This window comes from Spinacia oleracea, chromosome 2, assembly GCF_020520425.1.
Source record: "Spinacia oleracea cultivar Varoflay chromosome 2, BTI_SOV_V1, whole genome shotgun sequence".
Lineage (NCBI taxonomy): Eukaryota > Viridiplantae > Streptophyta > Magnoliopsida > Caryophyllales > Amaranthaceae > Spinacia > Spinacia oleracea.
This window is the reverse complement of record NC_079488.1, coordinates 89,021,847-89,038,173: the sequence shown is the minus strand read 5'-3', so window position 1 is coordinate 89,038,173 and position 16,327 is coordinate 89,021,847. Positions and strand designations below refer to the sequence as shown.

Genomic DNA, 16,327 nt, shown 5'->3' with positions numbered 1-16,327 from the left:
ACTACTAATTTTAACGTTTGACAAAAGCTACCCAACCGCTACCTCAATCGCTAACCGCTACCTCAATCGCTAACCGCTACCTAAATCGCTACTTTACCGAACACTTACAAATTTTACAAGTAGCATCTTGACTAGGTCAAAACGCTACCCGTTAGCTCAAACGCTACCACCGAACGCCCTTAGTTTCTAGTTTTGGTTTGTTTTTAAGTTATTTCCTCAGTTGTTTCTCTTTCATTGTATTTTCTATTTCCTTTGGATTTATTCCTCCTAAGCATTTAAAAAAGAAGAAGGTGACTAAATTTATTGCATAGCTAATTGAGAACCTTTTAAAAACTCAACAGTCTCATTTCCATGTGAATCACTCGCATTTTCTCTCTCCTACCCTGCAAACAATTTCCCCCCTTTCTATCTGTCTGATTTTTATTTCCATTCTCTCTCTCTCTCTCTCTCTCTCTCTCTCTTTCTCATTCTTCTTGTCTTCCACAACCTGAACGGAGCTTCCTGAATATTTCATAATCTTCTTTTATCTTCGGAGGTATCAGCGAGATGGAGATGGTGATGGAGCTTTCTCTGTCCTCAATCGCATCTCTCTCACATGCCGAACCTTTCTTCGATCCTCGACTACCTCAACCGTCTCCTATAACTTCTATTTCCGTCAATCCTCGAAGCTGTAAGTTTCGACGCTTTTAAGATTTCGCTTCTAGTATTGAATTTCTTTCAACATTTGTGTTGCAATTTCGCCATCTGTTGAAGCTGAGTCTTTTTCAAGAAAGTAGAAACTTATATAATTTTTCTGCAAGCTGTGATCATTTTGGTGTTACTTGTACTTCGTATTGGGGATTTATGTTGATAAAATTGTGTTTTAGTTGTTCCGGTAAATTCTAGGGTTTGTGCTGTGGAAATTTAGTAAAATCACGATTTCTGGTTGAAATTGAGTTTATGGTGATGCCGGATATGGAATTAGGGTTTATGAAGCCGAGTGTGCCGAACTTAAAGGAACAGCTTGCTAGAAAATCTTTAAGGAATGTTAGATTACAGGGGCATACATATGTTGATCTTAGAGAAGATGGGAAACGTTTTATCTTCTTCTGTACATTGTGTTTGGCGCCGTGTTATAGTGAGGATGTGTTGCTTCAGCATTTGAAAGGGAACCTTCATAAGGAGAGGTATGCTGCTGCTAAAGCCACATTGATAGGAGAGAACCCTTGGCCTTTTGATGATGGCATTCTTTTCTTTAATAATAACTGTGATGATGAGGAAAAAGATACTCCTTCTCAAGGCAAAGCGAAAATTAACTTGTTGGATGATCGTGAATTTGTGGGGGATTTAGCTATTGTTGTTCACAATGATGTGTCAAGAACAACTGGTAATGGGCATACAAATGGGAATGAAGACAGTATGGATGACTGTTTAGGTGATGACTCTTATTCTCATGATGAAGAAATTGTTAATGAGTTGGTGATTCCCGGAGTTATTGGTAAGGAAGAAGTTTCAGACCTACATGTGAGGCTGATGGGATATGGGAAGATTTCTGCAAGGTTTTTGGAAAAGGACGGGGTTCGTAATGGTATGCAACGACTTTGGTGTGGATGGTTAGGGAAGGTGGATGCTGCAAGTAATGACATTCATTCTAGTCTGCCCTCTCATGACTTCGCTATTGTGACATTTAGTTACTTTTATGACTTGGGAAGACAAGGGTTGTTTGACGACATGAAGACATTGTTACTTACCGGTGGAAAAGATAGAAGTTATGGTGATGGCTCTATGAAGAGGAGAAAGAAATCGTTTTCTGATTCAGAAGATGCTAACGAGGCGCTGAGTCATCAGTGTTATTCATCTGGGGAAGATTCTCAAAGTTCATCTATCACAAGTTCAGCTTTGCTTTTGCAACGTTATGATGACCAACTTCTGCAGTCTAGAATCATATCTAACAAGACATTGAGACGAAAATTGAGAAAGCAGCGTCGCGCAGCATCTGAAAAAATGTGTGATATCTGTCAACACAAGATGTTGCCGGGAAAAGATGTTGCTACTCTCCTGAATATGACTACTGGAAGGCTTGCTTGTTCCAGCAGAAATGTGCATGGGGTAAGTTCACCTTTTGTTTGTCTTTTATGGATTTATCATTATCTATCTGAAGCAGTGTTACCTAATCCTCCAATCAGCGCACGAACCGCGAACCGAAAAAGCGAATTACAACATCAAAATGGTATAATTTTGGTCTAATTTAGCAAATTAGGTATCGAATTGCGAACCCGTACCCAATCTCATACTAGCGAACCAGGTAACACCGATCTGAAGGTCATGATGTAATATGGTACAAACCAAAATTCAAACTAGGTCGTAGATATTTTTGACTGATTGACTATTTATTATCTTGGTATCTTTTTTTTAATAATTGAAGTTGAACTGTTGGAGACAAAATTTTGGGGTGTTATTTGCCTTGTGTAGCTATTATCTAACAACTTCGAGGACAAAGAACTTCTGAGGATGTTCTAAGTCAGAAACCTCCTCCATACACCCCCCCCCCCCCCCTCCAAGCTAAACAATAAGGATTAAGGACAGACAAAAAGAAAGAGGTAAACTTCACAGTTGACACGCTACTGAATCTTCTCCATTATGAATTCATGTAGGCATTTCATGTGTTCCATACTTCATGCCTCATACACTGGATACTAGTGTGTGAGCATGAAATGTTCATGAAGCCACCTGTGCTTCCCAAAGTGAGACGCAGATCCAAGAGGAAGATGAAATCTAAGGTTAATCAAATGGGGACAGATTGCAGACCAGGTACTGGTGTCAAGCGTAAGCAAACTAGGAAGGAAGTTGAAGGAACCTTATGTCACCAAATCAATTCGGTGTTCTGCCCTGACTGTCAAGGGACTGGGTTGCAAATTGAAGGAGATGAACTGGAAAACCCGAATATACCACTTTCAGAGGTTTGGTGTCTACTTATATTGCTACACATGTTTATGCTTCTTTCTTTCTTCATCTGATTTCTATTTCCTGTTTGTCAGTGAACTCACTGTTTAGATTTTAATCTGTTCATCAGTGGGAAGTTTAGAATATATTGCAGATCAATTATTTTCCATTTCTAAGCTTCCTTTACTTTCTTAGATGTTCAAGTATAAAATTAAGGTGAGCGACGCACATAGAGCATGGATGAAATGTCCAGAAGAGTTGGAGATTTGCTCAACAGGATTTGCCTTTCCTATCCAGACTGTTGACGCAGAGGTATTGAGTGTGGATAATTTGTACTTATAGCAGTATTGGCTATTGACAAAACTAAAAAGTTGATGCCTGTATTAAATTATTCACTGTCAGGGAAAGGTGGACGACTTGAAGTTGCTACATCTTTACAGGGCAGATGAAGATAGCTGGTGCTAGAGTTTCAGAGATTTACATTTTGCTATCGACCAGTTTGTAGTTCTTGGTATGAACAAAATCAGTCTCCGCTTTTCTGTAGAATTTCCTGGTTTGGTATGGTCAGCTGTACATTGATAAATTTTAGTAGGATGTAAAGGTTAGCTGTTGGAAAACATAGTAGATTTGTAAAGAATTAGCTGTGAGCCTCTGTAAATGAATGGCCATTTGGTAGATTGTGACAGGTTTTACTCCAAATCGGTGGAATTCTTAGCTATCGATCACTGAGAAACATTGTTATATACCCCACTCTGGTGTTCAGCCAATTCATCTTATTTTGGCATTGTGTAAGCAGTAAAATGTTGAATCAAACATCAATGAAGATTAGTTGACACCATTGTAGCCAAACGGGCTTGTACTTTACTAAATGTTCTTCAGTTGACACTTTACCCAACAAAATCTTGTGGTCTGTTCATTCTGCCAATTTGTACTATGGCAGATCATTCTTGCGGAAGTGTTTTGGCTACTTTTAGATGATGCTGTCTCTTACTTTCGTTGTAAGTGTGCCGTGGTCGGTGAGTATATTCCAGAATCGTTGTTTTATGACTAAAATTTTCCACTCATTTATTCGTAGCTCAACTCATCTAATGTTTGATATCCGGACAAGGTGGAAAAAATGCCTGGAAAATTTGAGCTCTGGGGTTCTTCGAGGGAATCTTCCAAGCTAGCTTGGTGAAGTTGGTACCAGGCATCTGGGTATCCCAACTAAAAGTTGAAGAGTTAGCTATATATAACCGGTTAAATATAGAAATTGCGCTATGTATAAAGCGAGATTAAAGTATGATTAATAAGCAGCCCTCATCTAGTCGGATCTTCTGATCTTCTGTAATAAGAAGTGGTATTTTCTCTTTAGGATTATTCTTGTGTGGACTTGATCCACACTAATTTTAGTGTGAATCCAAAATCAATAGTTTATTAGACACAGTAACCATTTTTTGCATAATAACCCTATGTTTTTAAACGCGAAACGTGATCACATTATTCAAGCATAACATGTATCAACGACACTAATTTGATATTTTTTTTCATAATAATTCTAATAAAATACCAAAATAAATTAGGAACAAGTTATTGACTTTATTTTAAGGACATGATCCACAATAAATTTAGTGTAGACCAAATCCATTTAAGAATTAGGGTATCTCTTATACTCCGTATTCACCAAGTTGTGTTAGTGTGTTCGTTAAAATAGCAAACAGGTTTAGAAAATTCCTTACATAAGAACAAAAACCTTCAGTAGAAAATCAACTCAAGAAAATAAAGGAATGAGCATTTATCAGTTATTGTTCCGAGTTCGTAGTATAGACAAAGTATAACTCAAGCAGATTGGAAAAGCTTAATACTTTACAATTAAGTCAATATCATACCCGGGACACGACTATGCAAGTCTGTATACATGAGATATCCCAAATGAAGTTGAATTCTTAGCACATCCTGACAGTCTTCTGTATGCAAGAAGGTCATATACCAGTCGTGCTCATTTATAATATACACAGTAACAGTTGTATAATATGGATACATTGTGGCAGGAAGACTCAAAAGAGTAACAAGCACAATATAACGCAACAGCAGAGGAAAAAAAAGACTCTGCTCATTGACCTATCAACCTTGATGATATGCAATCTGCCTCTTGCACTACTGGTGGTCACAACACTGTATGTGTTTGGATAAGCATAAAGTGGGTTCCCAGAGATCTGAGTATCGATCATCTCACCAAACATCTCAATCATAGGATTATATGTGGTTGTCCCCGCTAGCCTAAATGCAGCAGGTGACTGGGAGTTGTATGGATGTAGTTGGTGACGGTAATCAAGTTGTTGGCCAGGATGTTGTGAACTACTTCTGGATGTAGTTGCGGTTACAACTGCGTGGACCCCACACCCAGGTCCGTTAGGCCTCCGAGGGACAACCACATCAAGCTTAGTTCCCCTGTTACTATCTGTTGGTTGTCCCCTGCCATAGAGGGGTATCAAGGTCTTTTCTGACACTTTAGCTTTGCAAACAGGACACTCAGGTTGTTGATCAGAATTGTTGTCAAAGCATATTCTCTGGGAATTCATCCATTTATAGATGCAAGGCCAGCAGTAAAGGTGACCACAAAATGTTACTACTGGGTCTTGGACAATGTCTAGGCAGATGTTGCAATCAAATCCACCCGGTAAATTATTATCCTTCCCACCACTTTTGGTTATGGGAGATTTCCATTTATTCATGTCTTCACTGCAATCGCTTTCTGCCACAGCTTCTTGACAGTACTGCGCCATGGACAATGTTTCCTTAATGCCTCTGAGAAATATAATCATTGTGTCAGATTTATGTGCAAATATTTTCAATTCGAAAAATATAACTCAAATACAAACATTATACTTCAGTTCTTGTTTAGTTGATACAACTCGTTGATCATGTTTGCCAATGTAATATTTCAATCATTCATATCTTTAAATATCAATCAGTAAAAATCATAAAAAGTTGATATTATAAATATATACAGTTAGACTTATAACCAGACCCCACATATCTATATTTCTTAAGCATAAATCACAATTGATAGTCAAAATAGATATGAATAGTGTTAAAAGTCAAATTGTGTAATCTAAAAAAGAATGGAGGAAATATGAAGAGGCAAATCTGAAACCACTACACAATATTATATGAACTAAATGTTGTGACTAATTACCACATGCTTCGGAAACTCAAATCACAACAATTCACAAAGTCAATCAAACAAGAAAAATATCACAAAAAAATTGATACCATAAGTTGAGGCTGCTGTAAAAGTTGTTAAGCACAAATAGGTCCACCATAAGGAATCTTCAAAAATAAGGATGGGGAGATCTTATCCGAAACAAGATATGATAACAACTTGGAAACAATCAATCATTTTTTTGTTTGGTAAGTTCATTACAAAGACTTTGAGCAACAGGGATAAAAAAAAAGATAATACTTTATACTAGCCCGTATTAAATTAATAAAAGGCAGCAAAAAAAAAAGGTTGTGTGTCAACTGTCAACAATTAGACAAACAAATAGTAACAAAGAAAATTGATTATCTGACCTATTCAGATATAGAACTCTGAAGTCATGTAACAGAACATATAATAGTATTTCCCTGCTTCAGTTAATAATTAATTATATAGCAATTATCTAAACAGAGTTGGGGAAATAAACAAATTTGAAACATAGTGTACATAAAGCTTCCAAGCTTAAGACCTCTTCGAAGCATCAATGCAACTAAAAGAGATAAGCTGTCACTCGAAAGATAAGCTTCCAATCTTGACTTATTCAGGCATGACGTCAACTAAACTTAAGGGTTCGCAACTGCAATAATGAATCTCAGCCTCCGTTCTTTATGCTAACATTTCAGAATGCAGAACAGATTTAAAGCAATCTATGTCAATCGTTCTGCAGATATGCTGCCATATATTCATTGTAATTTGGCAACCAGGTTGTCCTACAGCCTAGGGAAAATTTGGGGGGGAGGGGGGGGGGGGGGGGGGGGTGGATGGCGAAATAAGGCAAAATGATGATTATTGATGTAGAATCAAATAGTTACACCACGAAAATTATGTTACTTTACCATCCAGAAATTACTTTTTTCAGTCACAAAGTAGGTTAGTATAAATACAGATACAAAAATGCAGGAAGAGATGCAAACTTAAAGAACACACACTTGATGTGATCAAACCCCCTGCGAGAGGCTTCAAACCTACCATCCTCTAAATCTTGATTTAGGGAAAATAGGGCACCTAACTTGGAGACATCATTAAATAAATCACAAGAGCGTAATTCTCATTTTATATCCCCTCCTCCTTTCTATGAGTGGTTACTTTGTTAGACTTCAGAAGCTATTCTTTATGATTGTTGTTACTAGTTTTAATCAAAATCTATTTATTTCCTTTCACCTAAAGTTTCGGAAACATAAGTACTGGTGAACAAGTACCACATTAGGACTAAAAATGAGTTCATCAGAGTTCTCGCAAGATCAAATAAAGGAAATAAGGTGAATGAATGAATGAATCATACAACTACCACTAGAGCTACATTATTATTGCATCCCTATTAAATATTAACTATCTCTAGCTTAAAAGTTACTCCTTTTAGGTTTCTTGATAATTATGGTTAGAAATCCAAAATGTCACATTTCAGATTACACAATTACAGAGTATCTTTTTGTTCTTACGGAATGTATTTCTTTTTATAGTCGACAATTTAGCATTTAGCAACAACCAAGGACTAATACAGGATGATTCCAAACACCCTCGCTTACATCTTTGTGGGACCATAATCAATGTGGGAGGTTCGTAAAGTCATAAATTTTATAAAGTTATACGAAGTAGCTGGGAAATCTACATCATTGAGCCGCCCACAAGTTTACATTCACCGGCCACCAGGCCCCCCCACCACCTACAGAGACAAGAAACTTGCTAACTACATAAGATAGAAAATTCCGTCTTCTAAACACAAAACTGATCAAGATCCAAACTCATCACTATCACCAATACAAAGAAAAATTAATGGGATACGAACTAGTCGGGTTGCAGACGAAGATTAACGGATTAAATAAATTAGAAATTTAAGCAAATTTACCAGTTACCACCACCAAGTCAAAGATACTGAACAAACCGCAAAATAATACGGAGTAAATTCATGGAACTTCATTTCACAATTATTATCCCGATTAATTTGGCTTTATTCCATCAATCAAGGTTCAAAGTTCAATAACAGGAAACAAACCAAATCGTCCAAGTAAAGAATAAAATATTCAAAACAAAAGTAAAATGGAAAGTATACGTTTCTGAGACTCAAATTAAAGTTTTTTTCCATTTAAAAATAGGTGAAATAGAGGAATTCAATAAAGATAAACATGGAAAGGAATCCAACAACACATAAAATAAAATTGCAGTAAAATATCAACATTAAATTAAAAGCATTCACTAAAAATTAACAACACCTTAGCCCTTACAGTTGCATACATAAAAAATAACATACCAATTTGATAATACAAGATTCTCGTGGTTGTTTTTTGTTTTCGAACACAGAATTTCTTGAATTATTAGAATTGAACTTTGGGAAGAGAAGAAGTTTTAGTATGAACGCTACAGTAACAGAGGAGAGAGAAAATATGTGAATGGAGAGGAGGAGAATAGGAGATTAGGGGGAAGGTTCTATTTGTATATGATGAAGAAGACGCGAACTGTGGGGTGTAGAGGAGATTTTTGGATAAACCGATAAACTAAAGGAGTTATCCCCACAGTTTATACTTTTCTCAACTTTTGTACATCTCAAAATTGTTCTTATCGACTTATCCTTTCCTCCAATTTATTAATTTAAGTATGGAGTTTTTTTTTTATTCGTGTGATGCTATATATTCACGCTCGTGTATGCCAAAATTGCCTGTATTTTTTATATGAAAAAATGATTTTATTCTCATAAAATTACATCCTAATAATAATAATAATAATAATATTACCGGGTAATAATATTATTTCTTTGGATAAATTAATAATAATAATAATAATAATAATAATAATAGTAATATCATTTCCTCTTATCGCTACGCATGTTGTTGTTTTGGACCGGATTAGGAGTTTTCCACGTGGCAGATTGTGGGAGGGACAAGTTGCGAGCTCAACACCTCATGGATGGCTTGTGTGGTGTTGTTGTGGTAGTGTCAGATGAGTTAGTTGACTCTATTTCTGGGGTTGTTAATCTCTTTTTAGCTGGAAAATGTGCTATATTTGGGAGTGCATATTGCTAGTGCTCCTCTCACACCTCCAGGCCCGGTGGAGGCCCTGTGCATCCTGGTCAATAGCACAGGGCCACCGAAAAACAAGGGGCCCATTTTTTGCAGCCCAGTACTAATATTTAAAAAAAAAAAAAAAAAAGTAAATGCTGCTTCAGTTAACCGTGCATTCATCTTCCCCAAATAAACTCAATCAATTGTTGTGGGTACTGTTTGGCGGCGTCTGATTTCAAAGGTAGGTGTTGTTATGGTTGGTCCGTCTTTGGAAAGTTATTTTGATGGTCTACAATTTGGTGTTGGGGACTATGTAGGTGGCGAGGCCATTTTTCATGTTGTGAATCGGTTCTTATGTGGGTCTTTCAATGTTGTTGGTGGATTTTCAAAATGCATTCAATTTAGTTGATCGAGCGGTAATGTTACGTGAAGTTCGTCATCGTTGTCCGGGCATTTCGCGATGGGTTGAATTCAACCAACCTAGTGCCATGATTAGGATTTCACAAAACAATCCTTGTCTTGTATAAGTGGTTCGTTCCCGTACCCGAATCTCACATATTCGGTTTCAAGATTCACTGCCTTGTCCAAAAAAGAGTCAACTTTGGTCCTTCCAAACGGGACCCTTAATATGTTTGGTGGCAATTCTGTCAAAGTTCAATATTTGAAAGTCGTAGGGGTCTTTACGTAGACTTTTATATATTGAGTTTTGATACTTCAGATGTTCAAAACCGATTAACATCATTAGGACGACTCTAGATTTTGGCTCCCTTTGATCGGGTGGGGTTGTAAAAAACCAAGTCAAAACTACAAGTTTTCCTCTTCGATAAACCGGACGAAGTTTAGGTCTTTGATGAGTCTTAATCGGGGTTCATCAAATTCCCCTAACTTGCATTTCGAAATTCAAAAATACAACATATACAATTTTACGAAAAGTAAAGTACAATGTACCAAAAAAAAAACCTACATCTACCAACTGCTAAATTTGAGCAGCATCAGTATTTAAAAGAAAAATATTGTGTTGTGCTCTACTCGTGAAAATGAACAATACAAATTCTTCTCTAATTAATCTTGGGAGAGCCGGAGAGGTGTTTCTTCAATTTGTAACTTTAGAAAATTGAACGATACTTGAAAATAGAGTAATTTATATAAAGATCTTCAATTGTAACTTTAGAAAATTGACCGAAACTTTTTCAATTTTTAAAAAAGATAAGGAGAAAATTGAAGGTCGTTGCTGAAGAATTCAATTTTCTAAAGTTTCTTCTCTAATAAACAAATTAAAATGACCTAACATAGACCAGTGGCCGAAAATCAGAGAGGAGAGAGATGAAGATTGGGGGAGGTGAAGTGAGGAGGGGGCATAAACGTCATTTCACCCTAAATACACGCATGTTTTTAGCGAACGCATAAGTCGGTTAAAAATCCCCTATCTCTATTTGTCCCATAATATAATACCTATTTGACAATTTTTACATAAATTTGAAAAATTACATAATTAACAATTAATATTATTGTACTTTAAAAGTACACAACTTATTTTAATTTTTGAAAAAAAAAACAATAAATGTATGGAGGAGAGTGGGGGAAGATTTTTTAATTAAAAAACTATCAGCAACACAAATTTCCGTGGTACAAACATTAATTATGGGCACATATATTGTAGGTAAAAGTAAGACAATTTGGATATTTAAATTGTTGAAAAAAATTGATTATAAAAATACAATCTTTAATCGATCTGCTTAAAAAGGATTTGACTTTTAATTTAACTAAGAATAATATAACATGGGGACGACTCTCCTCTACAATGTCTTGCTACAATTTGGAGACAATAGCATTGGGCATTGTCTTCGAGCTACCAAAGTTAATCCACTTTGGAAACTTAGCAAGTTCTTGCACAGATCCTCGCATCACAAGAATTCGAAAACCTTAACATCGAACATTGCCCTCGACCAACTGAACTTAATCATTAAGCGAATTTTTGTCCAAGATCTTTAGATCGCAAAATTCAGAGGTCTTAACTCCAGAAAATCGTGTTCGGACAACTGATGTTAGCAAACTGCATCCTTGCCTATGATCATATTATAAAATTGGGAAATCCTAACTTAAGAACTACCAAAGTTAAAACACGTAAACAAAAATCCAAAGCCAAATTCCAAGCTGAAGGATAAAATCTGAATTTGAATTCCAGGCTTAAGGATAAAATTCGAAGTAGAAATTGATTTTCACATTACCATAATCAAAATTAAAACTCAACTCATTTTTCAAATAGAATTGGGTATGGGGGGCTTGTTGTTTGGATGCTAATTTTACACCAAATCTAATAAGACCCACTCAAGCCCATATCACTCATAAAGTTTAAAGACCCTCAAAGGCCCAACATAACCACTATATACACTCCATGGGGCATGGTAAAAAGAGCATTAACTAACGTAGGAGAACCCTCCCTACTCTCTTTCTCCCCTAAACATTCTCAATTATACATCAACTAGATTAAATCCCGTACATGTACGGATTTTGATATTTTTTTTCACAAAATATTTAACTGAATATCCCCAAAATACTGCATAGTTATAACATTTTTAACATACTCGTTTAAATTTATGCATCTAATATGCATATTTAAAATGATAATATAACAATTTGACCAAAATATTGAGTGATATATTTTCCATTATTAATATAGCGATTTGACTAAAAGATTACAAATTTAGAATAATTATTATTACGTCGTATCTATTATTTCTATAATTTATAAACTAAAATTTGTTTCCATACATAAATAGTTATAAAAAAAAGGTGGAAATAAAAATAAAATAAAACAGATATTCTTTTTTGGCGGGAAAAAATCGCACCAGGAATTGACACGTGTAATTCCCGGTGTCTCTTTTTAGTATATAGTAGTAGATTGTACTAACGTGGGCGTCGAAGGCTCCGGCTTGAGAACTCACCCTGGGGACATGGAGTTCATCATATGGCATCTTTTCACACCCGAACAGATTCAAATTTATCAAAATCAAGAGAAGTTGATTCGAAAAAATAAAGAGAAAGATGCACAGAAGTAGCGCAGAGAAACATAGATAAAGAAGCACAAATTGGAGAGAAAGTGGAGACTGTTTTATCCTTTCAAGTTTCAGGAGCAGGAAAGCACATAAAAAGATTATTGAAAACAAAAAAAGAAATTTGATTCCTCATTGGCTAGTGGCATAAATAATTCAGCGTTAACATTTGTTTGAATGAGCTGGAAGTCTGGGACAAGGAAATCAAAACAAATACATCGTCAAGAAAAAATGACAGCCCTCAAACAGCTCATTCGAGTATAAATTGTAATTTTGTAATAAAGTCTTAAAACATGTAGAACAGATTAGAGCGTAACCATACAATCGACAACAAAAATTCTACGTGAAAACAATATACTTGGATCAGCAACCATTAAAGTTAAGGACAAATATCTGAGAAAGAATGAACAAACTATAAGACGTGCAGCATCTTGGCCTTCAGAACATACAAAACAAGGAGACCAAAGAAGTAGCCAATATCAGCACCATGGCCATGGCTGACAAAACATTGACTGTGTGAGCGCTGTTTGATTTGGAGTTTTTGGACACTGCATTTGTTGTGTTTGCATCACATTCAAGCCCATTCTTTCCCTCTTTGCACTCATTTGCAAATATCCCTGGTGGGTATTTACCATACAGATTTATGTAACTAAACATCGTACTTGCACAGTTATTTGACATGTCATTCAGATCCTCTACGAAAGGGCAAGCAAATTCCTTGAATGCCTTACAACAGGTGTCTGCCGAATACTTTGGTCCTTTGCATTGGCTTGTAATGATGGTGTAGTTTTGGCTCTCAAAATTTACTGGGCAACCTGCACATCACACCAAATGGGTTAATAAAAAAATAAAGGCACATGCTACTAACAAGAATATACATTCCATTCTTCTTCCACAACAACAAAAACATCGCAGACCCGTTGGAGTTTCTCAACAACAAGAATATATTTGGAATTTTTCAATACTCTAATACTCAAGGATAGCCTGCAACGCCTGATAGCCCTTATTTACAGGTGCCAAACACAAGGTATCAACGAAAATGTGTAATGCTAGCGGGAATAACACATCATATTCTCTCTATCTTAGAGAGTACCAGACATGATGCCCAACAATAAGAATGCTTAATCAAAAGCTGGTAAGGATTATCACATGGTTTCATGCAACAAAATCTCGAAATGAATCAACTTATCAAGCAATGACGTTTGTTTAACTATATTCAGTCAGCGTTGGTGGTGAAGTAAACTCCCTTACCACAATCCAATGCAACATCTGACCCATAATGTTCTGCAACACAAAATCTCTCAGCTACTTTATCATCGGCCAAATCTATCTAATTTTTTCAAACATCTTCAGTAGCACATCCTTTATTCCTTCCATATACTAATTGACAATATTTACTGTTTAAGAGACAAGTCCACATAATTTAGTCTCTTTAAAATTGACAAACTTTCTCATTTATGCATTCCCTCTAGTCTCTTAAAATGTATATCAGTCAGGAGCCACATCCAGCAAATTTCAGCTTCAAATGATACCGCCACAAAAACAACTTCCCAGAACTAAAGGAAACTTCATCCCATTTGAGATCACATCTTAAACTACCAGATCTAGAGTATAAATCCAAGAAACGCCGACGGCAACACCAGCTTAAACATTCTAACTTAACCTTAATACATACATTCAGGCATACAGCTATACATAGAAACAATGCGAGAATGTAAAAATGGCCCAAAACCTATTCAATTTTATCAGTGAATTAACATTAACATAAATTTTCACCCAAAGCGAAATCCAATCATCCAAAAATGGGAATCTAGCTAAGGGCGTTTGGAACATCATCATTAATTCAACAACATGAAATAAAACGATTTTTTTTCCTATCCTTGAAAATCTAACACAAATATCATTTTCCTAAATTACCAATAAATAAAATCTAATTGAGGAAATTGGAAATTAAAAAGACATTAGTTAATTATGAGAATAAAATAGAGAATTGTTTTTGTACTTTTTTGGGTCTGAAGCAGAGAACGCCCGGTAGATCTGTGAGATTCAAAAATGGAATCTGCAAAAAATAAAAACAATGAAATCATCAACAACAACAACCAAAAAAAACCATGGAAAATTTTGTAGGTTTAATTAATAACAACATTCGATCACATAGGAAAAACTTACCAGAAATGAAGCTAGAAGACGCCAAACCAAGAAGAAGAAAGAAAACAATGAAACCCAAATTTTGATTTATCGACATTTTTCAGAAGAATTGCAGATAATTGAGGTGAGTAGTTCAAATTATAGACCGATCAATCAGAAAATTAATTGATCGGCAATATTTGATTTTTTTGTCACGTCCTTCAATCTTATCAATAGCTGCTCTTCCCTCCCTTTCAATTTTATTTTTTTGTTTTCTAAATTTTTAATTTTTCTGGGAATTTTTTTGGGTTTGGTAGTTCCTCCTAAAATTGGATGAAAGAGGAGAGAGAAAACCGCGTATAAAGGGAATCAGCTGTCAGCTGTGTCAAACTTGCAGTCTCTCTCAGGCCTCAGCTCTTCCTCTGTTTTCTTCTCTCCACGATAAATGGCCGCCAAAAATATTACTTAATTAAAACAAAGTGTTCCGGTGTTGTAAATATGGAAACAATGGGCTTCGAATGAAGGCCCTTTTGTATGTGTTGAAGATCTTGATTGTTTGAATGAGTAGAGTCCGAATTCACCTGCACAAGAGCAAAGTCACTAGCCTCGGGGGTGTTTCCGAGGAAAGCCCCTCCGATGCCTAAGTAAGAACGATGCTCGGATTCTAGAGAGAAGTTCTCTAGAAGAGTAGTCTTAAGGCGATAAATTGGACGTACCTTGAGGTGTGAGCCTTGGCGGCCTATTTATAGTGTTTGCATAATAAATGCCCATAGGTCATTTATTGCTTTTGGGCCTTGGGCCTTGATGGATGGCTGACTAGCCATTGGTAGGTTTGATGCTGTTTGTTTAGAGCCATTGGGCTTTGGACTTAGTGGCCCAATTGAGAATCAATTGGGAGCCCAAACAACATGCCCCCCAGACCCGGTCCATTTAGAATTAAATGGGTGGGTTTCCAGCTGTCAGAAGTCCGAAAGTTCCCTCTCTTTTTCGAAAAGGGATGATTTGCATTGATGACAAGTGTTGGGAGTTGTATTGTGTCGTGGAGATCGTGGGTTGAGGAAGTTGATGCGCCCCTTTTCTTTTCTATAAATACGGGGTGCTTTGCTCTTTTCGAACTTTTTACTCCTTCTTTCAAACCCATTCTCTCTCTAAATTCCGGCGATCGCAGTGCAATTTGTCTCTTCAGATCTACGAAATTCGGCCAACTTTAGACTTCGGGAACTTGTGTCGTTCGTTTTATCGGCGAATTCCGCTTCGGAAAAAGGTAATTTGTTTCTGAATTCTCCTTTTTTCTTCGTTTTTCCTTCTACCCCTCAATCTCAACCCTAGACCGAGAATTCGCGGCCATTGCAAAGAATAGGGGCAAGAGCAAGTTCGTCGTTGGCTCCTCTAGTGAGAGGGAGAACGTGCCTTCGGGAAGGTTACCGAAAACTTCGAGGGGTCGGCCTTCGGAGAGGCCGGTGGAGAGGCGTTCGACTGGTTGGGATGCTTCCAAAGATGATGTTGTTGGCGGGTCTAGCGTGTCTGAACGCGCAACTTCTGGTAAGAAAGCTGGTTCTTCGGGTGTGCGCTGCTCTTACCCTGAGTTTCCAGTTCATTGGACTGAAGCTGATCCGCAGGGCAAGTATGCCCCGATTCTGCATGAGACCACTAAGATCGATGGTCCTTTGGAAAAATCGGTCAGTGGTGACTGGTTGGTGGAGGCGAAGCTGGGGAACTACCATCGGAGGGCCGAAGAGTTATACGGAATCCAGCACGCCTTGGGGTACTGGTGCGAGCTTCCCGACCAGGAGCGTCCTCGGGTGACTCATCCGCCGAGGGGGTTCATCTCTGTGTATACTCATCATTTGGAGAACGGTCTCCGCTTTCCTTTGGATCCCTTCGTTTCCGAGCTCCTGGTGTCGTACAACATCAGTTTGGCCCAGCTTACCCCCAAATCTATGAGGCACATCATCGGATTTAGATGGGTGTGCGATTTTATTAACTTT

General features: G+C 36.9%; 3 protein-coding genes across 5 annotated transcripts; 1 reads left to right on the top strand and 2 right to left on the bottom strand.

The window, feature by feature from the left end:
- Positions 1 to 310: 310 nt before the first annotated feature.
- On the top strand, positions 311 to 3,597 carry LOC110793272 (uncharacterized). The gene is made up of 4 exons (XM_021998134.2): positions 311 to 2,088; positions 2,634 to 2,939; positions 3,118 to 3,234; positions 3,325 to 3,597. The coding sequence occupies exons 1-4, from the start codon at positions 940 to 942 to the stop codon at positions 3,385 to 3,387; spliced, it is 1,635 nt and encodes a 544-aa protein (XP_021853826.2). The 5' UTR covers positions 311 to 939; the 3' UTR covers positions 3,388 to 3,597.
- A 1,075-nt stretch (positions 3,598 to 4,672) lies between these two features.
- LOC110793271 (E3 ubiquitin-protein ligase RMA1H1) lies at positions 4,673 to 8,665 on the bottom strand. 3 transcript variants are annotated; one of them, XM_021998132.2, is made up of 3 exons: positions 8,412 to 8,665; positions 7,690 to 7,826; positions 4,673 to 5,709 (listed from the first exon to the last, which is right to left on the bottom strand). In XM_021998132.2, exons 2-3 carry the CDS (start codon positions 7,731 to 7,733, stop codon positions 4,959 to 4,961), a joined length of 795 nt encoding a protein of 264 aa, XP_021853824.1. In that variant the 5' UTR covers positions 7,734 to 7,826; positions 8,412 to 8,665; the 3' UTR covers positions 4,673 to 4,958. The 3 variants fall into 3 exon arrangements, with proteins under 3 accessions (XP_021853824.1, XP_021853825.1, XP_056693233.1); XM_021998133.2 differs by lacking the exon at positions 7,690 to 7,826 and having other exon boundaries at positions 8,412 to 8,660; XM_056837255.1 differs by lacking the exons at positions 7,690 to 7,826; positions 8,412 to 8,665 and adding an exon at positions 6,633 to 6,904.
- A 3,800-nt stretch (positions 8,666 to 12,465) lies between these two features.
- Positions 12,466 to 14,774, bottom strand: LOC110793270 (GPI-anchored protein LLG1). The gene is made up of 3 exons (XM_021998131.2): positions 14,382 to 14,774; positions 14,215 to 14,271; positions 12,466 to 13,027 (listed from the first exon to the last, which is right to left on the bottom strand). Exons 1-3 carry the CDS (start codon positions 14,455 to 14,457, stop codon positions 12,651 to 12,653), a joined length of 510 nt encoding a protein of 169 aa, XP_021853823.1. The 5' UTR covers positions 14,458 to 14,774; the 3' UTR covers positions 12,466 to 12,650.
- Between the last annotated feature and the right edge of the window lie 1,553 nt (positions 14,775 to 16,327).

What these genes read in the sequence shown, in the direction of transcription:
- LOC110793270 (XM_021998131.2), bottom strand. Translation starts at nt 14,457, where the DNA reads ATGTCGATAAATCAAAATTTGGGTTTCATTGTTTTCTTTCTTCTTCTT. An exon ending in GTCTTCTAGCTTCATTTCTG is followed by an intron (nt 14,272 to 14,381) that starts GTAAGTTTTTCC and finishes TATTTTTTGCAG; the next exon opens with ATTCCATTTTTGAATCTCAC. An exon ending in TCTGCTTCAGACCCAAAAAA is followed by an intron (nt 13,028 to 14,214) that starts GTACAAAAACAA and finishes TGTGATGTGCAG; the next exon opens with GTTGCCCAGTAAATTTTGAG.
- LOC110793271 (XM_021998132.2), bottom strand. Translation starts at nt 7,733, where the DNA reads ATGACTTTACGAACCTCCCACATTGATTATGGTCCCACAAAGAT. An exon ending in GATTATGGTCCCACAAAGAT is followed by an intron (nt 5,710 to 7,689) that starts GTAAGCGAGGGT and finishes TATATTTCTCAG; the next exon opens with AGGCATTAAGGAAACATTGT.
- LOC110793272 (XM_021998134.2), top strand. Translation starts at nt 940, where the DNA reads ATGGTGATGCCGGATATGGAATTAGGGTTTATGAAGCCGAGTGTGCCG. An exon ending in CGAATATACCACTTTCAGAG is followed by an intron (nt 2,940 to 3,117) that starts GTTTGGTGTCTA and finishes TTACTTTCTTAG; the next exon opens with ATGTTCAAGTATAAAATTAA. An exon ending in TCCAGACTGTTGACGCAGAG is followed by an intron (nt 3,235 to 3,324) that starts GTATTGAGTGTG and finishes ATTCACTGTCAG; the next exon opens with GGAAAGGTGGACGACTTGAA.